Source organism: Aethalodelphis obliquidens, unplaced genomic scaffold, assembly GCF_003676395.1.
Source record: "Aethalodelphis obliquidens isolate GAN/ISIS:26980383/991018 unplaced genomic scaffold, ASM367639v1 scaffold4, whole genome shotgun sequence".
NCBI classification, from domain to species: domain Eukaryota; kingdom Metazoa; phylum Chordata; class Mammalia; order Artiodactyla; family Delphinidae; genus Aethalodelphis; species Aethalodelphis obliquidens.
In genome coordinates this window covers 7,352,130-7,378,666 of record NW_020837948.1, presented here as the reverse complement: position 1 = coordinate 7,378,666, position 26,537 = coordinate 7,352,130, and the positions used below count along the sequence as shown (strand labels likewise).

Sequence of the window (26,537 nt, the reverse complement as noted above, 5' to 3'; positions counted from 1 at the left end):
GTCCTAGTCTTACTGACCAATCAAGCCCCTTTCCAAAAATTGACTAGTATAAATGGGGTTTGGGAAGGACATCTCCATCAGGAAGTAATTAACCACATGAAGAGAACCTACTTGGCTTGTCAATTCTGGTAAAGGATGAAGTGTCTAAATCTCCAGGTTGTGTTTATTTTTCCGTCTATTTATAGAACAGTTAATGTATAAAACAGCATACTTTTCTGCTCTATCATAATCCACTCAGCCAATCTCTATATTTAAGGAATGTTTTGGGGACTTAACATCCTCTAAATATTCTAAAGAGTATTTTAAGTGTTTTAATTTCATTTCAATTATTTTATAAGTTACAATCTCTCCAAAGTTGTAAATTGAAATCAATTACTTAAAATTTTGATATAAACCAAGTTCTTCTGTCTGAGCATTTTTCTTTTATCACTTATATAGTCAGGAATACTTCCTCCTTTACCTCGTGAAAGAGCAACTTAATTTTTCCCACAGGCTGTCTAAATTGAGTTATGAACCAACTCGAGCAGCTGCTGCTCCTGAAGCTGATTAGTAAAACAAAGTATTCAGCGTAACACAGGAGTTGATTTAAACCGATAAAGAGCAGGAAACTCAGAGCTGAAGGAGAACCCAGCTCCTGACATGGCCCATTGTTCCTTGGTACACTAAGGCACTCATCAAGTTAGGTGACCTCGTATCTCATCTGGACTAAATACCAAAGCTGAATGCACCTATTTAAGGCAGATGAAGCCTCATCCTTGAATTTCCAGATCTAAATCACTATGGTCCTTTCTCATTTATTTTCTAAATTGGCAGCTTTTATAAGAGTAACTGAAGAAACACAGGTTTCATACGGAGAAGGCAGTTAGGAGACTAGTGTATCCTCCTCGATTGTGTAGAAGAGAATCTTTGAAGTTTAAATTCAGCAGATATAGAAGCCCTGCATATTAACGCTGTCCTCTGAATGAAAGAGTCTAGATTTACAAATAAAGCCTAAAGGGATGGGGGAAGTAAAGCTTACGGTTTTCAAGCTATCATTACTCAGCTATAGCATCAAAACACTGTGCAAAAGTGTTTTAAGTCAGTCAATTTTAGAACTTACCTATACGGATGAACTATAATATTTATCTACTCCTAATTTTGGCATTGACCCTAATACTTAACTTCCACCAAAACTACCCCACCATTTTCTTCTTTTCAAAACCTCTGATTGCCGACCATATTCCATACTCAGCCGCAGAACTAGGCCATGAAAAAAAAAAAACCACCCCAAAACAACAATAAAGCAAAACAAACTCCCCTGTTTAAGGGGAAAAAAATGTCAGTTTTGGGCATTTGGGGAACTATGAGGAATCCTTAAAGTTGATGTAGATTTCATGTGGTCCATTTGAAAACAGCCATATTTAAGGGAGATTTACCTTTAAATAAGCTCAGTTGTACCTTGCCACCATCACTCGTGCCCTGGTCATTCCAAATATTTTTTTACTCCTAAGAATGACAGAGAATGATACAAAACCCTGAAACACCATTTTATCTCTTATACTTGCAGCTTCATTTACCCAAGAGTAATGACTCCTTCAAGTTATACAACAGATGGCAAAGTTATTTGGAAACCAGGCCACCTAAAACTTTTCAGTCCCATTTTTTGGAAAAAATGTTTTTTGGAGGGAAAAAAATCATGAGCAGATAGAGCATTTTGGACAGTGTGTGCAGGTTTGTAAGGTGTATACAAGATAACACCAGGAAACAATTCAAAAATAAAGCTAAGAAAACAATTTCATTCCCAACAGCATCAAAAGAGAATACTTAGAAATAAATTTAATAATGTAAAGTGCAAAACATACTCGAAAACTACAAAATATTTTCTAAAGAAATGAAAGATCTAAATAAGTGGAAAAACTTCTCACACCTGTGGATTGGAAGACTTAACATTGTTAAGATGGCCGTACACCCCAAACTAATCTATAGATTCAACACAATCCCTATCAAAATCCCAGCTGACTTCTTTAGACACTAAGCACCAAGCAAAAATCATTTACAAGAATGAGAAGTACTTGCATCTTGGAGTTACTTTTGGTTTGTAGATAAGGGTTTTACAAACTCTGAAAAAAATCACTGCATCGGCCCGGACTCTGCGCCTCCAGGGCTTTCTCAAGGTAGGTTTACTGAAAACCCACATAAAAGCCCTCATATCCAAACAAGGCCTGCTCTGTAATATAACCTAGTCACTGCCAGCTTAATTTAGTGCTAACAGTGCTATATCCACCTGGAAAAAAAACCTGTCGGGGTGGAGTGATAGGAGCTGAGGGAAAGCAGCAAAAACAAGCCAACCAGCCAAGAAGAAACGCTTCTTGACCTCCTTGCAATGGGTCAGAGTTTTAAAATATATAAAGGAGAAAATACATTTTAAAAACCTTGAACTCTGCATTTTCTTGGGAAAATTTGCAAGGCTATTTCCTTTAAATAAATGGGACAAATGTTATTGTTTGACATGAGTCAACCAATTTATATAAGCCATCTAAGGAGCAGAGTTAGTACCAATCACTAATACAACAGATATGGGTTATATTGCATACTCTCTAGTCTAATGACTCTCACTTCATCAGGATATAGAGAAGTTAGTCTCTCTCACTCTGAAAAAGGGATAGTAAGTGGAGCTGAGACTATCTTTTAGACACATTTCCTCTCCCTCTCAAATGACCATTTAAAAGCAAATCTTTAATTAAAACCACACACAGAGAAAATTTATGCCACTCACAGGAATTTATGGTTCCATTAAATAAGACTATAGCAATCTGAATTGTCTATTTAGAGCTGCAGTTCCATCCAAGATTTATGCTAATTAAGCTTTTTTTTCTTACATCAAAAAAAAGACTCCTACAAAAGAAAAAAATAATCACTCAGGGGAAAAAAATTTAAAGCTTTCCAAAGAAGTACATTTTATTTACATTTGGAAATGAGAAAGGCAGCTGTTATCCCTTTACAGTGATAGAGGCCACAGAATGTGCTAATCTACACAGGCTCCTCCTTACACAACACACTGCATTACATTTAGAGATTTGATACATGAAACTTTCTCCCAAAGGCAGACAGCCGCACGATATTTACTTTGGCCAGGAGACTCACGGTTTTACTTGAGAGGAGCCTATGTTAACGACAGGTGCACTTAGTGGCTATCATATCTTCATATTCTTTATAAGCGATTGAGCCATCAGGCTCAATTGCCAAAACACTCAAAGGGCTGTACTTGGCAGGTACACAGGATGGTCTCGGCACTGAGGAATCGAGCTTCTCATGGATGATGTTCTGCACCATGGTGTGAACCGGAGAGCCATACCGATGTCCGACCGCCCTGGGACAGTCCCCTTTACAGTATCGAGGGTTGTATTTGTGTGGAGCCACAATCCAGTTGTCCCACTTCAGCTGACTAAAGCTGAGTCTAAAGTCATGGAGCTCACACTCATTTTGGGGAAAAAGAAACTGTTTGAAGTATTCACTCAGATTGAATGAAGCTGGAACCAGAGGCTTCTTCAATTCAGAGCTGACAGTTTCCTGATCTCTCCGGTGACGGGACGATCTTACACCCTCAGCAGCCTCTTCTCCCATGGGATAGGCAGACAGCTCTCTCTTCTGGTCAGGACCCTGTGAAGGCCTCTTTTTATAGTGGAGGGAATACCACCTGTGATAAGCCTGAGCACTTGTGTCATTCAGATATAAAAGCAGTGAGGGGGCTACCAGAAGAGTCATGTTAAGTGGACAGTCCTGCGCTGAAGGATGCTGCAGCTGGTCTTTTACACACGTAACGTTTACAGACATGTGAATACTCCTCTTGTTGGAGGCCACTAGAGGCTGAAGGAGAGCCGTCACATCAATCTCAATCCATCTGTATTTCTTTCTAAGTTCAAACTGTGAGTGAAAGGTAAATGAGTATGGAACTCTTGGGAGAGTCTTGCTAGAAAACTCTGGCTCTTTTATCACCAGGTTGCACACACATTTAACAGGAGAGGGAAAAGAAACGGAGTTGTTGAAAGTGTATAGCAAGACTGACTTGAGTAAATGTTCAACAGCAGTAACACGATCCAGGTTAAACAGCAGGTCCACTGATGATGGGAGGGTACCTGAGGAGAAAAACACGCCACCAGTAATGCTCAATACAAATCGAAAGCAACACAAAGTCAGATCAAGGAATTAGCACCTCAGAATGTGCTTCCACCCTTCTTTTCCCACTTTCTCAAGTCTCAAAACAAAAGTTGGGGTGGGATGGGTGTTATAAAAAAAAAAAAAAGCAGGTAACCAGTACCATAACTAAGTCCCAGCACTTACAGCTGGATACTTAATCACCAGCAATTCAGAACAGCTCTGGTGGTGAATTAAAACCGGGACTCACTACATTCTGAAGTTTCAGAATCTTAATAATTTGCTTCAAACATAGAGGAAGCTAAGGAGGAGAGCAGTATTTTTCTCTTGAAGAGTCTCTAAGGGGAAAAATGTAATAAAGACACTTGCCAGGCTTGTTAAGAAAACGTTCAAGTCCTTATGGACAGAATCAATAAAGAAAACATAATTGTCTAAGTTAATTTGGAACACTTGAGACCGACAACAAATGGAGGCTCTAAACCCACTATAACAAAACAGGACATCAAGGAAGGAGGAAGGGTTTTAAATAGCCACAAAGGACCTGCTGAGTTAGAAGGGTTTTCTGTAAGTTATGAGCTAGTGAATATAGATTCTGTTTTTTAATAGTGCTGTTCTGTTCTCTCTCACACACAAAATTGTTGACTAATGCTTTGTTCTTATAAGGATCTACTGTTCCACGTAGGTACTTAAACTTTCCTCTCACAGAAAGCAACAAACATGGGTAAATATCCTGTTTCATAAAACACACCAACAACTGAAAAAGATTCTTTAGGCACATATCCAGGCCAGAATTGGTAGAATGAGAAGAATATGCAACTAGAAGTCAAAATACCTCTTTTCCAGTCTTGATTTTGTGACCTTGGACAAGATGCTAACCTCCAGCAGCGCTTTCCCAGCCTTTAGGGCCATTAAGTCTCTTCTATCATATTAGCGCAGCTTAACCCATGAGAGAGCATTAGGAAGAAACAATAAGATCAAGTACCAGATTTGTCTGGAATTTGATATTGAGTATCATGCAAAATAAAATGTTAAGTCAAGGAGCAAGGGCCAGATCCTTTCTGTAACTGAAATGCAGAAGGTCTATCTTCTTCCCTCCACACATTAACCAGTCTGCTCCTACACACCTGTCACCTGGTCCCCAGGAGCCTGCTTGTGCTGGGCACAAGGGGTGAAGAGCCGAACAGTGTTGTAGAGGTGACTTCTGTTGGATTTCGGGATCCCCTCCTTGGTAGCACATGCCTTATAGAGCCTCTTCATATAGTGCAAAGCTCTGTCATCTGGCTGCAGCCTGGGGGCCTCCATTTGCCCATCGTACAGAACCTTAAAGAGAGGGGAAAGGAGGCCAGGTCTGTGTCTCCCATTTAGAGGCTGCAGAGAGGACTGAGGCTCAGCCTCAGTTTCCAATGGAGCACTAGCTGCAATCTGAGCTTCTCCCCTAGAAGCCTGAGAACCAAGGCTAATAGGAAAACAGAGCCAGGCAAAGCAGCAAAAACAAAGGAAGAACTTGCTGGGAAGTGCCATGGCTTGGAAGAATTAGCAAGAAACACGTTTCCCCATACCAGTCTTCTTCCTAAAAGCCAGGAAGAGCCTCTGTTGGTCTCTTAAATAAATGTTAGGTGTGTGCGTGGGCTAGGTTCACTTCTGTAATCAGACATCAAGGATGCCTAGCTGAAGGTAATTTTATCAGCTGTATGTCAAACAGCTGATAACACCCTATTTATCCAATTTCTCCTAACTAGATACAGATTTACTTGGTTATGTAGCTTTCCTTTTCCTTTTCCCTGGCATTTATTTAAAATCGCTTAAGTTAATGGACTAGTTATGTAGCTGAAAGGCTAAGAGGAATTGAGGAAGGCTCTTAAAATAAAACCACCCATTTTCTGAGAGAGATTAGCATCCTTAAAGTGTTCCTTAGGTGCTTGCTGAAACTTCCAAGGGACATGGAAAGGCTAACTAATTATTCATGATGATATACAGATCTGTTGGTATGCAACTTATGGTATTCGGTTTACTCTCCCTCTCTATTCTCATCACCTCTCCCACTTCCAGGTGCTTAGAATAATTTACTGCATGTTGATTTGGAGGGTGAGAGAAAGTCACAATTGGCAATGAAATTCCAGAGAGCACAGAACTATTAAGTTGCCTAGTTCTCTCAGGTAGCTTAGTAAGGATATGTACTTGGAATACTGCAATATGCTTTTAAAAAGGAGGACATCGCCTTTAATCCTGACTCATTTTTAAATATAATTATCTTGATGCCTTTACTTTGGTCTGCACATTCATCTATACATACTTTAGTTGAAAGGTTTAGAGGTGTTTTCAGGTGCTAGAAAATAATTGAAAGTTTTATTTTTTATTAATCACTCTAATGGTAGTAGAATTTGCTAGGATATTTTTGTTCTTAACTGTTATAAGTATTTATGTTCTTGCCTCTGAGCTAAAATCAGGTTAGAGATTATGTTTTAGAAAAAATGAGATGCGTGCACAATGAAGAGCTGAATATACTCATGGTATAAGATACAGACCAGTCTATGCAGTACCCAGGCTGATAAAACCGAGGTATATTTGTAAATATTTTTAAAATAAATTTATTTATTTATTGTTTATTTTTGGCTGCATTGGGTCTTCATTGCTGCACGCGAGTTTTCTCTAGTTGCCGCGAGCGGGGGCTGCTTTTCCTTGTGGTGCACTGTCTTCTCATTGCGGTGGCTTCTCTTGTTGTGGAGCACGGGCTCTAGGCGTGCCGGCTAGTAGTTGTGGCACGTGGGGTCAGTAGTTGTGGCTCGCTGGCTCTAGAGCTCAGGCTCAGTAGTTGTGGCACATGGGCTTAGTTACTCCACGGCATGTGGGATCTTCCTGGACCAGGGCTCGAACCCGTGTCCCCTGCATTGGCAGGTGGATTCTTAGCCACTGCGCCACCAGGGAAGTCCCTATTTGTAAATTTTAAGTTCATTGCCTGCCAAGCCTCCCTGGCCCGTGGCTGGTAAGCAGGATTATAAAACACAGCCAAACTGTTGAATGAGAACTTAGTCCTAGATTACACATGGCCAGCAATGCCATGAACAAAACATTCACAGACATGCTGCATCAAGTGGAAAAGTCAGTCAGCTGTACAGGACAGCGGCATCCTTAAGCAGACAGCACTTTTCCGAAAATGGAATCGCTTCCCTCCTGGGAAGTGGAGTGAACTGTGGGCAACGTGACATCCCGCCCGCGGCAGAACCCTGTCCGAGAGAAGCCGGCTGCTGTGGAGGTCGCTTCTTTCTTCCCTCCTACCACCACTAACAGCTGTTCAGCAGTTGCTGGACTATTACTTGAGGGCTCCTGTGGCTAAATTTGAGGAAACATTTTTATTCTCTCTTGGGAAAGTCTACACCCTGCCAGTGGATTCTAATCCGGTGGGTGCCAAGAGAAGTCCCAGATCCGTGTCCCTGATTCGGGGCCTGAGGTCGCTGAGAGCTTGAACATAACCGATTCCTGTTCCAGCTACTGGACAAAACCCTACAAAACGTCGCGTCGGCTGCCAGGCGGCGGCTTCAGGGGCGCTCTCCACCACGGGAGAACACCCGACCCTAAGCGCGTGGCCAGCGAGGCCCTCGAGGCCGGCGGGGCCCTGGCTCTTCAACTCTTAGTCCGTGCGGCTCCCGGGAAAGGCGGGAACCGAGGAGAAGTTTGAGAGACTCGAGAGGGTGCCCCCAGAGCCCACTCAGTCGCGCTTGGCCCCACCCCCAAGCAGGCACCACCCACCTCACGTCACTCGGCCGGGGCGCTCCTCTCCCGCCCGGTGAGGATGTCGCCTTCCTCCGGAGACAGCCGAGAAGGGGTCCTCCCGGAAGTGACCTCACTGCCTCCTAGCGCGGCGTCCGATCCTACCGGAAGTGGTGGACGGAAGCCGGTGGATCCCGCGCTGCGGAGGGCGAGGTGACCTCGGTGCGGGAGTGGGGTCCGGTAGTGCGGTCTCGGTGGCCCTGGCGGGGTGGGGGCGCCGTCTAGGCTGGGAGGGATGAGGAGCGCCGGGGAGAGCCTCGGGTTGGGGGCGGCATGTCCGGGGCCTGAGCCCAGCGCCTTTCCACCCTCCGTCCTGCAGGCGCCACCGCGACCATGGGCCGCGAGTTTGGGCATCTGATGCGGATGCGGCATGTAATCACCTACAGCTTGTCGCCCTTTGAGCAGCGCGCCTTCCCGCACTACTTCAGCAAGGGCATCCCCAACGTGCTGCGCCGCACTCGGGCGTGCATCCTTCGCGTCGCGCCGCGTGAGTGTTCTGGCCGGGCGGGGGGCTGGACTCCCATCCACAGTGGGCACTGCGGGTCCCTCACTGAGCACTCTACAGCTCGCCATACACACGTTTTCTCATTGAATAGTCCTGAATGACGTTGAACTGGTCATATCCTCCCCATCTTATAGACATGGGAGGTGAGTCATAGAGAACTTAAATGACAGGCCCAAGGTCACTTGTGTGACTCCAGCGTCTCCCTCTGAGGTCATCTTTACCCACTTCTTAGCGATGAACTGTTTTGTGTTAAAGGTGCAGCAGATAGTGATGACAGTTGCACAACATTGTGACTTTGCTAAAAACTACAGAAGTGTACGTTTCAAAATGGTTAAATGATGAAGTTTATGTTATGTGAATTTGATCTCAGTTATCTCATTAAAATATTTTAAAATGTGCAACAGGGGAGCCATAAGGGAAGAGTTGGTCACCAATTTTCCTGGGTAAACCCCTTTCTTTTACACACCTGTAAAAATGGGTTTGTAATGTAACTTTTCTTGATCGTCTCGTTTAAGAGTGGTTTCTTAAAAACTAGAGACAGGAAGGCAGAATATGTTGTGAATCAGAAAAGAGGACTGAGATCCATGTGTCTTGTAAGTGCTCACTGCTCATTTTCATTTATTATTTTTATAGCATTCGTAGTGTTTTATCTTGTCTACACATGGGGAACCCAGGAGTTTGAGAAATCCAAGAGGAAGAATCCAGCTGCCTATGAAAATGACAAATGAGCAACTCATCTGGATAATAGTTCCTTGTCTCTGAAAGACCCTTCTCTGGGAGAGGAGTCTACATTGCAGTGTCTTGAAGACACAATAAACTTATTATAGGCTGCACTGTTATGATTTTGCGTTTTGTGTGAGCAGAGTCCTTGGATGTGACTGTTACTTTTCAAGTTCATGAATTCCCCTCCCCAGCATGAGTCCTGAACGGTTTTGGCTAGTCTGAGTTTGGTGAAGGATTGTAGCTCGCTCCTTGTTCCATAACCTACAAGAATGTAGCTGCAGCTACTCCTGTAGCTGAACAGTCGTGGATGGCATCGACTGTGGGTAATGTTGGCTCCCTGCCCACTATTTACATACTGACAATAAAATCTAGTAGTTACAGTGTGTCAGGTACTCTTCTTAGCCCTTTACACAAAAAAATTCTTTTAAACCTCACAACTACCTTTGGTTTTTTGGGTTTTTTTCCTTCAAAACTACCTTTGAAGTATCATTATTACACTCATTTTGCAGATGAGGACACAGGCACAGAGACGTTAAGTAATTTGCCTCAAATTATACAGCTAGTGAATGGTAGAGCGCTAAAGTTTGTGCTCTTAGAGCTGTGCTGTACCACATGATAAGAAGTCAGCTATGAAAGTAAAGGGTGAGGTGACCCCTTTGCCTCTAGAGCTGGGGTCAGCAAGCTGGCTGTGTTTGTACCAGGTTGCTAACAGTGGTTTTTAGCTGTGTATGGAAGGAGATTTCCTGCTGGTCCAGAGCAGCAACTTTCACAGGGCAGCCAGCATCTGGCCCAGGCTGTGTCTTTCCTTCTTATTCTAATGATTGTTTCTGCCTTTCAGGAACCAAAACTACCTCAAAACAAAACAAAAATCAGTAAGATGGCACTGATCGTGAGGCAGGAGAAGGAGGTACAGCTGAGACTGACAGACTTGGGCCCATAGCCTTTAACTGTTGCTTCCTCAATGTGTTATCACACCCTCATTCCTTAGCTGTGAGCTTCGCATTCATCAAATAGATGTATTAAGACAAAGCCATAGGTCTGAGGTTAACAGTGAAATGAGTGGCGTGTAAGAGTCTGGCAGGGTGGTACAGGCTTAACAAAGGACAGCGGTGTGATGAAAACTCTTGTCTCACCAAACATAGTCTAATTTTCCTGTTTGGCTTTTTGTCCAAGTTTATTCCCAGGGCTTGCTGCCTGATCTGCAACGTATATGGGTTATAGACTCCTTTGAGAATCTGGTGAAAGCTGTGGGCCTGAAGAAGGTATAAATGCATCCTTAACCTGGCATAGTTGGAACAGGTTCACCGGCCAGGGGAGGATCGATCACTGCCTTGACAGGCCATTGATCTCTGGGTTTTTTTTCCCTCCAGTTTTAGCCCCAAGCTTCCTAGGGACTATGACCACCCTTCCTTATCCCATATCTTGGCTTCATTTTACCCTTAGACTTTTATTCTGGTTCTTTTGAGTCCTTTGGAGATAGCAGCCCAAAATCAAACTTACCCTTTCTTAGCCCAGACCAGGCACTGAGCCTCTTGGTCTGAAACCTTTTATCCCAGGAGTGCTCTACGGAGACGACTGTCCTATAAGCCCTTGCTAAGCTTCTGCTTTTGGATAAAATTGTTAAAGGCTGCTTTAAGCCTGTCCCTCACCAAGGGGCTTCCCTCTCTACGCTTGGAGACCCAGAGCTCTGTGTAGCAGGGTCCTGCGGGGGTGGTGTGGGGCTGGTGGATGGTGTGGAATATGAGTTATATCTCAGTGCTCCTGTACATGATATGTATGGGATCTGGAATCATTTTATGGTTTATTCTATCTGTAGAAATCCATAAAGAAAAGGAAAATGGGTGAAGTCTCTTAACGAGGGATCACTGTTGTGGGCCTCTGTGCCTATAACCCACCCACCTGGAGCCTCCAGCCAGGGTGTGGCTCCTTCATCTGCTGCTGGGGCACAATCCCGTGTTCATTTAGCCCTTCTTTTCCCCAGCAGTGCACTTGCTCCCACAAGGGCTTTTATCTCTGCAGAATACGGCAAAGGGGATTTTTCCGTCGGCCAACAGAGTCCCAGAGATACAGGCCCAGAAGTCCGTGCCAGTTCTAGCCAGCAATTGAGCAAATACACTTTGACCCTTTGTTGAAGTTTTACCTGGAAAAGTCTTTCCATTTCAGAGGCTTTCATTTTTCATTAGGCATCTCCTGCTCAGGGGCAGCAAAAGTTTCCAATTACTGTCAAGCCCTTCATGATTTCCCCTCTACCTGGAATGTGTTTCAGATAGCTGCTCATGTAGCTACACACTCTGTCTCCCATTTCACCCTAGGCACTTAACCTCAGAAACACTTGTATTGTTGTATTCAGAGTTTCCAAGCTGTAAGCTATCAAACATGCTTCAGTCTCACTTTCTTCTTCTAAATTAATCATTTGAACCCCCAAATGTCAGTGCCTGAGGGGCCTCAGAGATATGCTCCCATCTCATTGACAGAACAAGAAACTAAAGCCCAGAGGGGCAGGGCTGGCATCTGGTCAGCTCCCCTACCTGGGCCCCCGGCTCCTGCCTCCCAGCCAAGCATTTCTCCTTATGGACGCCTAGACCTTTCTGCTGGAGGAAGGAACATGTACTTTGGGTTGATTCATTCAGCAAAATACTTGATTGTAGAGAGCCCCTAGACTTTTACAATTTTTATTTTTTAATGTCAGGAATAGGCCACAGCTACTCAAGGGATGTGGGATGGCTGTGGACAACTTCTGTCACTTCAGTTTAATGCTGTTTGGATGCTGCTTTGCTTTTAAAAGTTTGATTTTGCTCCATATTTAAATAAAACAACTACAGAGTTTGTAGACACATGAAATACTCTCCCTCACAGTGATTCCTTCCACAGGCAGTAACTAATGCATCTTTTCTTTTGGGAGGAGGGATGGCATACAAGATAGAGGCTTAAGGGACTTCCCGGACGACGGTTCAGTCGTTGAGACTCTGTGCTTCCACCGCAGGGGGCGCGAGTTCCATCCCTGGTCGAGGAACTAAGATCCTGCATGCCTTGCGGTGAGGCCAAAAAAAAAAATAAGAGGCTTGAGCTACAAAGGCTTCTGCAGTGTTGTCACACCCATGATGATGAATAGTCCTTCTCCCCGCGCACAGAGGGGGCCCAGAGCCTCAGGCCCTTATCCTTGGCTGTCGTATTGGCTTTATAAGTTAATACAAAAGGCTACTTTGATTTTCCTTGAAATACAGGAAGGCAGAAATGGAGGATTAGGAGAAAGTATCTGTCTTTGGAATCAGCACTTTCCAAATCCCATTTGGCACATCCGTCTACGCTCAACAGGAGGCTGGCACTCAGTCCACAGACCCAACTGGCTCTAGGATATCACGCTGTTCAGTCTTTCACTTAATCAGATTTGTGTTCTTACCCAGTGTTCACTAGGTCACCACACAGCCTCTTCCCCACCCCACAAAAGTTCTAGCTAAGCCCCTACTTGGGGTCATTCTGTATCAAAGCTCAGGAGTAAAGGGAAGGAACAGCTGACTAGTCTCAAAATTGCAAGATTGCTTAGGTGAGTTTGGCATAGTTCTGCTTCTCAATGTTCCTTAAGTGCAAGCAGTGGTATCTCCCTCCAGGCCTTGCCTGGTCCTGAGAGGACTGGAACCAAGCAGACAGATCTGTGGAGTCACAACCCGCCCAATCCCAGCTCTGAGGCCCACCATACCACCCTCTTCTCCCTTGGCAAGAGGATTCGTGACTGTCCTGTTCCACCTTCAGCTGTGCCACATCTCCTCCACTTTTCCTTGGGAACAGGCAGGCCCTCACCACATATCCAACCTGTGAAGATGAGAAGGGCTTTGGGAAGAGGTAACAGCCAGGTGTTCAGGGAGACACAAGGCTGAAGAAAAATCTTGTTGCATTTGTCTTCTTGGCTTTTCCTTCCAGGTTATAGGAAAATCTGAAGTCCTATTTATCTTACTCAGAATTCACACCTTTCCACACAAATTTATTAAAATGTCTATGTCATTTAATGGGTACCCATAACTACTCATGGTTTAGGTACATGCTCTTTCTTGGTCTAGAAACTTGTGTTGGTTCCTACTTAAGGTGACAATGTTTTGGGCTTTGGAGAGATCTCAGCCCTATGCCTGCTTCCCTGAGGCTGCTGGAAGGATGTGCTCTGTAAAAGGCCCAGTCAGCTACTGGCAAGAAAGCTAGTAATTCAAGGTTGACAATGTTTATCACCACCATCAAGCTCTCTCACTGATTTAGGGGCCCCTGCTATCTCCTCATTCACATTTTGAAAAAGGAAACAAAGTCAACCTATACTTATTCATTCAATTCACCCATGATTGAAACAACCAGTCAGTCCTGATTGCCCTTCCCCTGAGAGATGGCAGGTAGGCCAGACTTTGAACTTTCTGCAGCTGGGTTTCCATTCTTTACAGAGATGATGTGGAACAAATAATTAGGGTGATAGTCCATCTATACAAATGGGGATCTGGGGCACTTGTAGACCATGCTTGCTGAAGTATCCTCCCACAGATGGGAGATAAGGGCCTTATCCAATTGCCTGTAACAAAATAGGTCAGTGCTTTCCTAGACAAGGCTGAAAGGGGTCAACACTATTTCTGAAGACCTCATTATTAGAATTCTGTTTTGACTAAAGTGATCTCACTAAGCTATTTTGGAATCAAAACGTGGCTAGGTGTCTGGTCTCCCTCAATGGCTTCACGTGGCTTTTCAAGGGGAGGCGGTAGTGCTGACTTTTGGCAAAATGGGTGAAAAGGTCCACGCCAGCAACAGATCACTCAAAGTCCAGATGAGGGATCAGTAAATACTACATGCCTGAAAGGCAGGCCTTGAGCACATTCCTCTCTGGTAGACATTAACTTATTAAATTGACCCTGACTGCAAATATAAACTTTGCCCCCATCTCACTTGGCAACCATAGAAGAGGCAGATCTACCTATAAAAGGGAGTGGGAACTGTCCCCAGCCTTCATGATCCAATATCCCATCTACTGAGATGTGGCACCTCAAACTCTTTGCAGTACTCCTGGTCTGCCTATTGCTGTTAGGCCAGGTAAGAAGAGAAGGATACATACGTGGGTGGGTGGGGATGGTAGTGGTGGTGGAAGAACTGTAAGCAGACCTTGAGCACCAGACTCAGTCCTGAGGAATGGACCCTCTGCTCTGAGTCTACAGTATCTGGCGGGGGGGTGGGGGGGAATCATTATTCCAAGTTGTACAGCAAGGCTTCAACTCTTCCATACCTGAGGTGAATCTGTCTTTGTCCTACAGGTATATGGCTCCCCAATACCAGAATTGAGTTCAGCAAAGAGAAGGCTGAGGAGAATGACCCCATTTTGGAGAGGGGTTTCCCTCAGGCCCATTGGAGCCTCCTGTTGGGATGATTCTGAATGTATCACAAGGCTATGCAGGTACTCCACAAACCTGGGCCCAAGAGGCCTGGGAAGCTGCGCAAAGGAGAGATCAGCACATACACAGACCTAAAAATAAAATTGGGGTGGAAAAGTGCCTGGGTTGAGGTGGGAGCTCCACGGGGGAGAATCCCTCAAGAGTTAAAAGCCAAGAACGGCTCCACACAGGTACCATGAAAGAGTAGTTCCTTTCCTTTCTTCGCTCTACCCTGAGATTGGATATCAAGCAGAGGAAGGAAATGCAGTAGACGTGGCTCTGGGCACTGCTAGACCTCTGTCTTAAAAATCACCTTTTCTTTTCCCTTAGAAAAAGACGCTGTTCCCTAAATGTGGCCCAGGAATGATGTATATACACCAGGGGAAAAGAGGACAGCACTTACCTACAACAATGCTCCGTTCTATGGAATATTGATTAACTGCATTTGGTTGGAGGCACTTAAGTAAAGCAATGTTGTGTTTTTAGATGTTTAAAGACAGGTGTATGCTTTAAATTGGTCTCCGTTTCTTCTTACAATGTTGATATGCAGATAAGCATAACTAGTCAACTTAAGAGTTTATTTTTCTATGTATACTATAAAATGTCTCAAACTGAAATTCTGGCAGCCTGGAATTCATGCTTTTGAGGGGAAGAAGGATTTATTTTGTATACTATAGAAAACCCAGCAAGGCCTAATAATGTGTTAACTTCTCAATCCGGAAAGCGCAGTGAGAGTTAACATTTCTTGAAGAAATAAAGAACACAATGGCAGGCTAAAGGCAAAAGTTTACTAATAGCTAGTGATTAACCTCGGCAAGTTCATAAACTATGGCCCTGGATCCTAACCCTTCACTCCACGTAAAGAACATTTCAGTGAGGTGTCAAAAGACAGGCGATACTGGCACTCAGTACCTGACGATGTGCCCTAGTTTGTCTATGAACAGAGAACTGGAAGAAAATGAAACAATAAAAGCCCAAGCCATGAAGAATAACAAAAAGGATGTGTATGAGATTTCTGTTGGAGCAGGGTGAATTCTGATCTATGCAGAAGGACCCATGGCCAGCCAGTTCAGAATTTCTATAATCAGAAATTAAGACCTGGACTGATGGGACCAGACTTTTAAAGAAGAGTAGCACTGGACCCTAAAATACAAAACAGAAATTACATGAAAAGGGCAAAGTAGGAGTTGAAGAAGTGTAGAGAGCAGTGTTTATAAACTTTAATACAGAAAATCTATTTGATATTTATTAAACTTCGTTTCTCCAGCTATGGTTTGGCATTATACAAAGCATCTTAATGACACAGTAGAGTTAAAAAGATCTTTACAAATTGAAATGTGATACCCTTGTCTCCAAATATTTTAATTGCCATAAATTTGTTTAAAAATACACATTAAACGCATGTTTGACACTCTAAACTTTCTATAATCTCAATACCACAAAATACATATAATATACTATACAGATGTGGAAAAATCTAGTTAGTATATAATACTTTGCTCACCATTAACAGCTTTGTTATGTGAAATGCACATACTGACTTAGAAATCCTAGCTTTTGAGCCCCAAAGTACCTCTGAAATTTTAATGTATTACAACAAATAAAAATCACAGTATATAATTGAAATTTTGGTTGAAAATGTCAGATGCCTAAATATTTTGGATAAAAGAAATGTAAAACAAAGATTTGGATCATGTACAAAACAAAGGCATTCTATCAGACACTAACAGTACCTTTCTGCAGAATCAACAAGGCTTTTATCAGCGGCATTACCTCCCCTCCAAAACCCTCCCCAAATATCAAACCATTATTCACCAAATAATTTTAATTTCAAATAAAAGGATTTTCAATAAATATATAAGTATTTCCATCCTCCATATACAAAATTTCTTAAAACCATTCAAAACGGAGGCTAGATAGAAATTTTCATAACTGTGCTTACCAACCCTACATCCGGTCCTCAAAGGTGATGCCTTTTCAGGCACTACCACCTGGGCCAGCTCTGTTGGTGAGCCCCGTCCCATCCCGCCCCGACCCCAGTACTGCTGAATGCTCATGTCAATTATTTGCCAGGTGTGTGCATAAAGTTGTAAAATGGGGACACTTCTTGAACAGCAACAACAAACTCAACAGTATGGATAATCATGGCATTGATTTGAAAGGCAGCATTTCCAAATAGATATTTTCCAGAGAGGAACACAGCAGGTAGAAAATTCCAATGGATAAAACCTGAAAAGAAACCCTATGTGGAAGCAGTAAGAGGTCAAAACTGAATATTACTAGAATTTCTGGGTGAGAGCTTTTTTCCCCATGCTCATTTAGAGAGCTTTTTAGCTGTTTCTTTTTAAAAATGGGAATTTATGCTTAGCCGAGCAATGGTGGCAAGGAGAGGTCCAAGCTGACATTCCTGAAAGTCAACTTCATTATATGACGATTACTTAGGTTGCTATTTTAGGTTGCTTAAAGATTGTAAGACTTGGTTTAGACTTAACTCTAATGCCTTATTCTGTGACCAAATTCTATCAAACAGAAGAGACTGAGATATTCTTTCCATTCGCTTTTCTGGAGACTGTAAGTTCTTTTTAATTAACCATATGGTTCGAGTAAATAGAATCTGTATCTGCTTTACCAACTGTTAATAACTTACTTCCTATCACTTGCCAGCTTAGTTACAGGGTCTAGGGGTCTAAAATGAATTTCTCTATTAGTGAATATGTGAAAGATATGCTCACAAACATGAACAATTTGGCCTCTTGTCACTACATATTCTAAGTCATTCAATACTTATCTCTTCTATTTATTTTACTGAATAGCAACCTTAGATGTGCAATATTATTTATTATTGGAAAAAAGTTTGCCTCTCCAAGACATAGATAGATACATGAAATTGAAATGAAATCTGTGTTCCACATAATTAGGGAATATGAGTTATAGGAATCTATATGGATTTGAAATGTTTTGCTTCCCAATTTATTTAGGAAAAATAAAAAATCATCACAATCTGCCTAAAGCATCATTCCCAGTAGATGTTCGTGGGACCCAGAGGCAAACTTCTATAATTCAAAATACATTATGAGGCCCTTTTGTTCAATTAGCAACTGGAAAATTAAAATCCTTCCCACCCTGTAAGAGCCCTATTATACTACGGAAGGGCTCAAATATATTTTAAAAGTTAATTTACTACAAATCATAGTAATTAAGCTTTAACAATCTAAAAGGAATATACATTGCACCCTTGAACATTAATATTCAAGGTGTCAACAAGAAAGTGTCTTAGATCAATTTAATAAATAATGTGGAAATAGTTGCACTAAGCTAAAATACTAAACACACACATTTTTGACAAACTAACTTCATGTTTTCATACATACATACATACATATATATAAAGTGTGTATGTGTACATAATTTTAAAATCCAAAGTCGCATACCCTCACACTTATAAGAGTGCACAGCGTACCTCTCCCCTACACAACTAGGCATCACTGACTGGAGCGATCACGGGCTGTGCTGAAACTCCGCAGAGTGCTGCTGGCCTCCAGAGCCAGAGATTTCACTTAGAACAGGTGTGTTTTGTAGGCTCTTGCTTCACAATGCAAGCTTATTCAATAAGGTAATTTCTCGAAGTTACTGTCATTAAATATAAAAATGATGCTGTCTGATCTAGCTGATTAAACCTTTCTTTAATGAAAAGAAACAAACAACAATTAAAAAACAACAACAACAGCGAACCTAATAAAGCCATAAGTGTGTCGCTCAAAGTGCAACCCAGATGCCTGTGGGTCCACCAGCATGAGAGCCCCACAGAGCACAGGCATGTGTGGGCACGTGCACACATTTCTCTAGACAGCTTTTACATTGGAGAGTTAAACTAGTGATGCTCAACCTTCTCTACTCTTCAGCAACTACAGCTGTAAATTTATCTGAAGTACTCATTGCTTATAAAGTCAGTTCTTAACTACTTGCCCAGAAAAAGGTGGCACTGAGGCAAGAAATGGGCTGAATCCTCCCCAGCCAGACCGGACCTGTGCTGGATTGAGGAAGCCTGAATCACCTGGAGGGGAGTGCTCCCCACAGCCCAGCCTAGGCCGGGCAAGACTATACCATGTGACAACTTCATCCACCATAGTATGTTCGTTGGTTGCCTGTAAAGAGTCCAGTGGAGTAGGCTACTGCCTCCTGGCATACAAGTGTGGTCTTAGAGCAGTCAACAGAGTAATTTTTTAAATAGCTGCTATTTTTATAATTAACTATATTAAATACAAGTCTCAGACTAAGTAAGTTTTTAGCTATTTGTCAAAATCAGTTGTAAATAGTTAGAGAACACTGAAGACACCTACTGAGGAAGAAGGAATGGTCGCCTGTGAAGGAGTGCAAAGTATGTGCTGGAACAGATGAAGACAGACAGAACTTCTGAGGAGATGGACACAGAGGAGAGGGAGTGGTGTTTCCAGAGACTATTACACTGAAAATTCAATTATTTAGAAAAGGATTTTGATCCATTGCCCATTACCACCTGGTGGGAAAAACCCTCAACAATGAAAAGCTTATAAAAATTCATTTTCCAAGAATTAACACAGTTTTAGAGAGAGAGTACTTTACCACAGCACCAAAAAACATGCAGGAAATTCTGCTTTAACAAATTATCACTGTGATCTGGGAAATGCTCCTGCTACCTCTCAGGACCCACAAGAGACTAGAACACACTGGAACTCAGAAGTGCCCCACTGGCTGCTGTTGCTGGAAGTCTAAAAGCTCAGAGGATACTTTTTCCATTTCTAAGATATCATGGAAAATTAAGGAATCAGAGTCAGAGAAATCAGAGAAGAACAGGACAAACATCTACTTGATTAACTGTGGCAAGTTTCTTACTGAATAACGATCACTGAGAAGCTGTCCTCTTAAGGAAAACTGTTCCTAAAACACACTAAGATTAAGTTAGCAAGGTATCAGAGGCAATTTCTCCAAGGGAAAATTGTTAAATTCAGCATAATTTGGAGATCTGAATCTTCAGTGATATGCAAAAACAACTTGAGGTACAAAACCATTAAGAAGCTCTATAGAGGCCACAGGACAATGAAAGTTCACTAGCTTCATAAGTAACTGTAGACTCAGATGCAGAGGAGTCATTATACCACTGGGCTTGGAGATTATCTATCCCTTCTTTCCCATTTCAAGCCTTAGCAATCATCTATAAATAGCAGGGCAATCCTTTTTTCTGATTGGATGGATTCATTTTTGAAATTGGGAGAAGGACAAACTATTTTTTGAAGCAGCATTACCCAACAGGTTAGACTAAGTCATGTACCAAAGCATTAGCTTTTCTGAAAGAATTAATCTTTATGTGACCCTAAAGGACGATTGAAAAGGAAAGAGAATTTAACATTATTACTACAGAATACCAACCATATGGGTGATCTGCAACTAGTGTAAAACTTCATCTGTAAACAATCCATAGACCCTTCATTTAAAGGTAAGATTTAAGGCACACCAGACATGATAGGGGCACTAAAAACAAAAGATAGAAGGTATATTTCTCACTTTTGACTCCTATATGCACCTTATAGGGAAAGGTACTTTGATATACAACTCTTACAGAGCTGGCTTCTCAAGCTCTACCCCTGCTTCCCTCCCCTTCCCAAGAGAATTCATACTGAACCAAGTTAGGTTCTTTTCTAGTGTGAATTTTCTGATCCCATCAGAAACATACATCATTGATGAGGGCCTTCATAATACAAAGGTAGTAAACACAAGACAGGTTTAAAAGGAGAAACTGATCATCTCTACATCAGGCATTAGAGCTCTAAGTTGTATAGCAAAAGCACACACACCAAAGCTCCAGCCCATTCCTACATCAGTCACTGAATGCTCCTATCAGAGCATCACAATCTAGTGTGGGAAAAAAATTTTAAATTAGAATTCTGAAGAGAGATTTTACCCTACAAACATCATCAATGCAAGAGATATAGGCAGCAACGCTCAGGGGTTAGATCATCCTTTGTTCAACAGTAACTTATTCTGTTTCAGTTAAGTGTCAAATTATTAGTAACAAAAAACCCCAAAAAACAAAAAACATGGTTTTAATAAAATCCATAAGGTTCAAGATTGTCCTTTTATGAAACCCTTCACATGATATGCTTCTCCTAGAAAGTTTGCCTGCCCTCTTTTGTAATGCATTAAATGCAAGTTATAGTCACCTTGTGATTGCTATAGTGTTATTAACACATGTTCACAGTTCTTGAAATAATGCATACCAAATCAGACACATTTCCTTTTACATCCATGTAGAACGCCATCTTCTCATATTTAAGTGATTTTTCATGTGTAGAAGAATATCCTTAATACTAAGTATAAATTCTGCAATAATAAAATTGTACTTAAGATCTGAAGTAATATCAGGTAGTAGGTGTAGAAAGAACATGTCCACATTCTAGATGAACCAACTCTTACTCTTAGAAGAGTTACCACAAAAAGACATTATTTTTAGGTAACAAAGCTCCCAAAGTATATAAATAAAAATGCCTACATTAAATTTACACAAAATATTCAACAGAGTAAATTCATAGGCAGAAATAACTAAGTTTTAAACTAGCCCCAATCTGGGCACTTAAAAAAATTAAAATAAATAGAATTTCAACTGATTAGTTATGAATTGCAACTGAAATTTCAATCTTATTACAGATCATTGAAACCAGCTTATCAACGTGCTGCAGATTTAAAAGCATTTAAATAATTTTTCATATTGGGAATATTGAAGGGGTCAAACTACATGATGGCTTTGGGTTATAAAAAACAACACATGAACCAGGGAGGAGAAAACCATTCCTCATTCTTAGTGTCGACTAGGTGGTATGTTATGGCAGTTTTCCTTCGTGATGTGACACAGTGTTGTGGAGAAAATCAGAGGCAACAAGAATGTGTTCAGTTCAGGATATCAACTTGGCATCCTGGCGAAGCCAGTGCAGTCCCTGCCGGGTATAACGAACTAGGTCTGTCATGATGCTTGCGTTAAAGATGAGAGGACCCATTACTTTATCCAGTTCAGCAAAGAATTCTAGAAAACCAAAAACACTTATTAAATGATGCACACTCTTTTAAATAAGTGCTTTATAAAGTTTTTAGTCTAGACTGTAAAATGCTATTCATATAAAGTAAAAAGCACTCCCTCCTGCACTAAAATAACTCTTTGTGTTTTAAAACAAATCATCCCATAGTTTGTCAAGTTATATTTTTTCCCTAAGTCACGAAACATTTTTAAAAGACTATATGGTCAGGAATTAAGAGTTACACATATAAACAAAATGTCACTGATGGAAATTGCTAGTATGCAGCAAACATTATTAAAATGGAGACCTAATTCTACAATGTACTATGACTCAAAACATTCTCTGCGTACTGTTTTTGTATAAGAAGCAAGTGGTACAAAAAAGGAGGATGTTATCTGCATTTTTCCCGATAAGAGCCACTGTGAGGTTAGACAACCTTTCTGCTATAATCATATGTCATACAACTTTGATACATTAAATCTCATGTTTTAGACAGTAGTTTAAAAATGTAAGAGACAGAAATGAAAGGATTCTTCCTATGCAAACAAATACAGACTGATGTGCATGTAAGGCAGGGTGCAGAGAGGAGGAAGGAATGATAATATCCTGACATTTGATCCCAATGCAATTTTGGAAGAAGACGGATGTAGGACTCAGTAAGGAGAGTTTTTACATGTGCAGTGATGACAAAGACCTCAGTATACTTAAACAAGATAAGAAGTAATCAAACAGCTGAGGAGAAAAGAATCTTCTTTATAGAATTCCAGCTAATAAATTCCTGATGAATTTTCTGTTTCCTAATGGAATAGCACATGTAGGTGATGACCATCAATGGATGCTAAAAGCCTAAGTTAAAGTTTAATAGGGAATCTTAACATCAAACTGAGTCAGGCCGACACCATCTGAATGAACCAATGGTCAAATCTTACTGACACTAAAAAAGGGATAACCATTACATGCCTCGTAATATGATGTAATAGGAAATATAGAGTAACACCTATGAAAAGTTCTTATCTAAAATAATGAACTTGAATCTAATCAAGTCTCAAGATATAACTATCAGCATGAACGAAATGAGGTGGACAGAAGAGCAAGCTAAATGTACCATGAAGAAGTAATCAGCCAAATCTAGACTATGACACATGCTATGCTGCAGTTTCTCCTTGACATCAATGGCATGCCTGCCCCCCCACCCCCCCAAAAAAAAGTGGAGAAGAGGGAGATACTTAAGAGACTGATTAATGAATGTTTGGATCCTGTTTGAAACAAACCCAACTGTTTAAAAAAAAAAAAAGGCATATTTGAGAAAATAGGGAAATCTGATGGGAGACTATGTCTTAGATGACATAAAGGAGTTATTGTTAATTTTGGTGGCTGTGATAAAGGCATGGCGGTCATGTTTTTGAAAACTCCTTATCACCTAAGGATGCGTACCAAAGTATGTTCAGGTGAAATGTCGTATCTGATACATGCTTTAAAATACACAGGGTAAAGAAAAGTAGGACGGGGGGCAGTGGGGAGTGGTCAAGGGTGGGAGATAAAACAAGATTAGCAAAATATGTTGCTGAAGCTGAACTTGAGTAAAAGGTACATGGGGTTCATTATACCATTCTCTTTCCTTTAGTCAATGTTTGCAAACTGCCACACAATAGGTAGGTAGGCAGACAGGCAGGCAGGCAAGTAAGTGTGTAAGCAAGGAGCCCGGGAGAGAAGAAAGAAATGAGGGGGGAAGGGTTGGAGGGAGGGAGGGAAAGGAAAGGAAGAATGATGCCAGAAAACTGGCATCAGGGAGAAGAATGTAAAGTAGGGATGACTTAAGAAGAATTTCAGCTTTGTAACCTTTCCTGAGTAGCACTGACAATATTTAAAATTTTAGAAACAAATTAGGTTTTCAAAAACACAACTTTTTATTGCATGTTGGGGTTCCCCTTCTACCTTTCTCCCACTATTATCCCTCTTTAGGGATAGGAATTTTTCATTTTCATCTGATTACCTGTTCATGCTATAAGTATTTAAATATACTCTGTGACAAAAGGACACTTGATTGATTTGCTACTTCAAGTGTTTCTCTACAAAGGAACTGCCTGAATAGATGCTACACACACATATTTACTAAAAACATCTACTAAAATAAGATGGTGTTTATCTTGTTCTTTTCCAAAGATCCTTAATACTTTCTAATTCTCAGTGTCCTTAGTTTTGGAGATAACAAACAGGGTGCAAGACCTCAAACGACCTAATATTAAAGAATGTTATACGTCTATTTATTTTGTAGTCTCTTTCATCATATAAGTTTCTTCCAATATACCTAAAAATTCAATATGAACATGCTTTCTTATATATTAAACATCTCATATGTACAAGATGTCTGGATGTAATCCTATGCCCATAGCCAAATTTACTGTTAACTATCCCGGAGTAGAATATACATTTTATTACTTTTACAGTATAAGCTGTAATTAAATTTGCCTGAATAAAGGCGTATTTGTCTTAGACCAAAAACTATTTTTTGTTTAGTTTGTGTCACCACTATAGTACAAGGTATTTTTTGACTGAATTCAGTATATTCACGATTGATAAGCAATGGCAATCAGCAAACTGATTGTCATTAACTCTAGACTAGATAATAAACTAAATGCATACCAGAGACTTATACTTAATTATATCATAAAAGCTCTTTTTAACAATTCCATCATTCAGATTCTCTCCAGAGACCTCCCTACCTTTCTGCTCTTTGGAAAGCTGTTCAGCTTGGTCCCAAATTTCGGTGGCATAGAGGAAGTTGGATGTAACCTGAACATAGCTGGCTGCCATGTGGTGGATCCTCTGTGGAATGGTCACTGAAGAACCACTTGCTGAAGCACTACTGGCCCCAGAAGAATAATTTCCCGAATTGCCTGGTGACAGCTTTGGAGAAACAGGGGAAGGCATCCCAGCAGCTTTGCTACACACAGAGAAATAGGAAGTTTATTCATATGAATATGGTGAATGTGAGGAAATCAATGTACTACTGGCTCTTCCTACATGAAGACTTTTAAAATTTAAAGATTCTTTTAAACTAGAAGAGTTTCGAGAGAAGTACAATTTCTTTTAAATAAATACTTAGCTCACTGAAGACCACTGCGAATTATCATTTTATCTAGACTCTTTCCTTTAACAAACGGCAACAGAACAAAAGATGGGAAAGAAGTGAGGAAGTCATATACCTTAGTAGTAGCGGTTCCAAGACCTAGAAGCTACATCATCTCACTCCCAGCTCAACACACTTTCCACCTATTTGGGCAAATAATTGGGTACTTTCCAACTGTTTCATAGAAAGCTGGTTGGATTAACAACTAACGCACAAAAAAATGTGGTAGTAGATGGAAACATCTTATTTTGAACTCCATAATTTCTGGTACTTTCCTAGTTTAACCAACTTATTCAGAGCTGACAAAGAAGAACAGCTTTCTCAATCAACTGCAATCATCTCAAGCTTCCTGTCAATTAAGCATTTCCTAGAAAACACATGTTGAAATCTGGCAGGTTCATTTCAGCAGTACTAAAATTTCTGAAAAGGCCCAAGACCATAAAAAAAGGAAAATCAAACAGTAGTTGAGGGGAGAAAAGCTATTTGTTAAGAATATTTTTATCTGCACATTTCGCACTTTAAATGTGGTTAAGAAAGTACATAAAGGCAAAAGACAGACTGTCGATTAGCATAAGCAAAATAATTGAACAAATAAACTTAGGAAAAAAAGATTTCATGGTGTTTTTCCTCCTTTTTGTGGGTGGGTGGGCTGGGAGTGATGTGGGAATGGAGAAGAAACCGTAATCATGCCACTGTTATTAAATTCGTGTCAAAACATGAGTAAAGATAAGCTCAAGGTGATAAAAACCAGGCTAGCCACAGAAATCAAACTGTGAGAAGGGTTGAGGTGCTGTAAAAAACTTAAGACTTCTGCAGGTGAAATGTCCCCTCTTTAATCTTTCTAAGATCATGTTCATGATATTTTCAACTTAAAAAAAAAACAGAAAAAAATACTTTAAAAAATACATTATTAGACATGGCCTTAATTTTTTTTTAAAGTTGTCATCTTTCCATTTTTGGAAAGTGGCCAAACCCATTCCACTTTTACATAAAAATAAATAAACTTGTCACATAATATTTTATAGAATAAAATTTACCCACCTTCCCAAACCTGGTGATGGTGCTTGAGAATTATTATAAGAATTCTGTAGAGAAAAGAGAACGTACTTAATAAAAAACAACAACAACAAAAAACACTACTTATGAGGTACTAAATATATTCAAAAGCTTTGGGCCAGTACTGATCTTACGAAAGTTTACAAACTTAAGAAACCAAAATGTGTGTGTGTGTGTGTGTGTGTAAATGTGCAACAGAAGGAAGTTATTTAGATGGGAGCTGGGGTGTTGTGGAAAACTGAAAGGGAGAGACAAAGAATGAGTAACATTCAGATGGATAAAGAACAGGGGAGAAGGCAAAGAGAGGTAAGTCATACTATGTACAAAGGCTGCAGAAAAGAGAATGTATATGACCCATACAGTTTATCTACAGCAAAGGTTTAGAAAAGGAACGAGAGAACGACAGAGAGAGAGAGAGAGAGAGAGAGAGAAATCTTGAGGGCCTTGCAGGTCAGGGTAAGAATCTTTGACTTGACTTGACTCTGCAGGGAATGATAAGCTATGAAAGGGTTCCAAGTCATAATCAGGGCAGAATTTTAGGAAGACTTATGTAGAGCTATCATGAAAAAACATATGAAGATATTTTAGGAAACTAAGAGAATAATTTAAGGAAGGATGGTAGTGAAAACAAAAGACCATTTAAAAAGTATAAATTAGGTTTTGTGATAAAAATAGGCTACATCTACTGAAATATTATTAAGAGCTACTGAATATGGCTACATAGGTTCTACAATCAGATACGTGTGCAGTTTAAACATCAAATTATTTGAAAGTTCCCAAAT

General features: G+C 40.8%; 4 protein-coding genes across 9 annotated transcripts in view; 2 read left to right on the top strand and 2 right to left on the bottom strand.

Moving 5' to 3' along the window:
* Positions 1-2,745: 2,745 nt before the first annotated feature.
* GDF9 (growth differentiation factor 9) lies at positions 2,746-7,983 on the bottom strand. 2 transcript variants are annotated; one of them, XM_027097852.1, is made up of 3 exons: positions 7,882-7,983; positions 5,259-5,454; positions 2,912-4,115 (listed from the first exon to the last, which is right to left on the bottom strand). In XM_027097852.1, exons 2-3 carry the CDS (start codon positions 5,434-5,436, stop codon positions 3,148-3,150), a joined length of 1,146 nt encoding a protein of 381 aa, XP_026953653.1. In that variant the 5' UTR covers positions 5,437-5,454; positions 7,882-7,983; the 3' UTR covers positions 2,912-3,147. The 2 variants fall into 2 exon arrangements, with proteins under 2 accessions (XP_026953644.1, XP_026953653.1); XM_027097843.1 differs by lacking the exon at positions 7,882-7,983 and having other exon boundaries at positions 2,746-4,115; positions 5,259-6,785.
* Positions 7,944-9,244, top strand: UQCRQ (ubiquinol-cytochrome c reductase complex III subunit VII). Of its 2 annotated transcripts, none has more exons than XM_027097863.1 (3): positions 7,944-8,055; positions 8,222-8,389; positions 9,041-9,244. In XM_027097863.1, exons 2-3 carry the CDS (start codon positions 8,236-8,238, stop codon positions 9,133-9,135), a joined length of 249 nt encoding a protein of 82 aa, XP_026953664.1. In that variant the 5' UTR covers positions 7,944-8,055; positions 8,222-8,235; the 3' UTR covers positions 9,136-9,244. The 2 variants fall into 2 exon arrangements, with proteins under 2 accessions (XP_026953664.1, XP_026953662.1); XM_027097861.1 differs by having other exon boundaries at positions 7,952-8,064.
* Positions 9,245-9,369: 125 nt separating this feature from the next.
* LEAP2 (liver enriched antimicrobial peptide 2) lies at positions 9,370-15,156 on the top strand. The gene is made up of 3 exons (XM_027097873.1): positions 9,370-14,188; positions 14,407-14,546; positions 14,854-15,156. The coding sequence occupies exons 1-3, from the start codon at positions 14,132-14,134 to the stop codon at positions 14,888-14,890; spliced, it is 234 nt and encodes a 77-aa protein (XP_026953674.1). The 5' UTR covers positions 9,370-14,131; the 3' UTR covers positions 14,891-15,156.
* A 565-nt stretch (positions 15,157-15,721) lies between these two features.
* Positions 15,722-26,537, bottom strand: part of AFF4 (ALF transcription elongation factor 4) — a 93,223-nt gene continuing 82,407 nt past the window's right edge. For all 4 annotated transcript variants that reach the window (XM_027097819.1, XM_027097809.1, XM_027097799.1 and 1 more), the window contains 3 exons: positions 25,741-25,784; positions 24,293-24,513; positions 15,722-21,577 (listed from right to left, as the gene is read on the bottom strand). In XM_027097819.1, the coding sequence (XP_026953620.1) occupies positions 21,450-21,577; positions 24,293-24,513; positions 25,741-25,784 (393 nt within the window). In that variant the 3' untranslated portion in view covers positions 15,722-21,449. The remainder of the gene's footprint in view (positions 21,578-24,292; positions 24,514-25,740; positions 25,785-26,537) is intronic.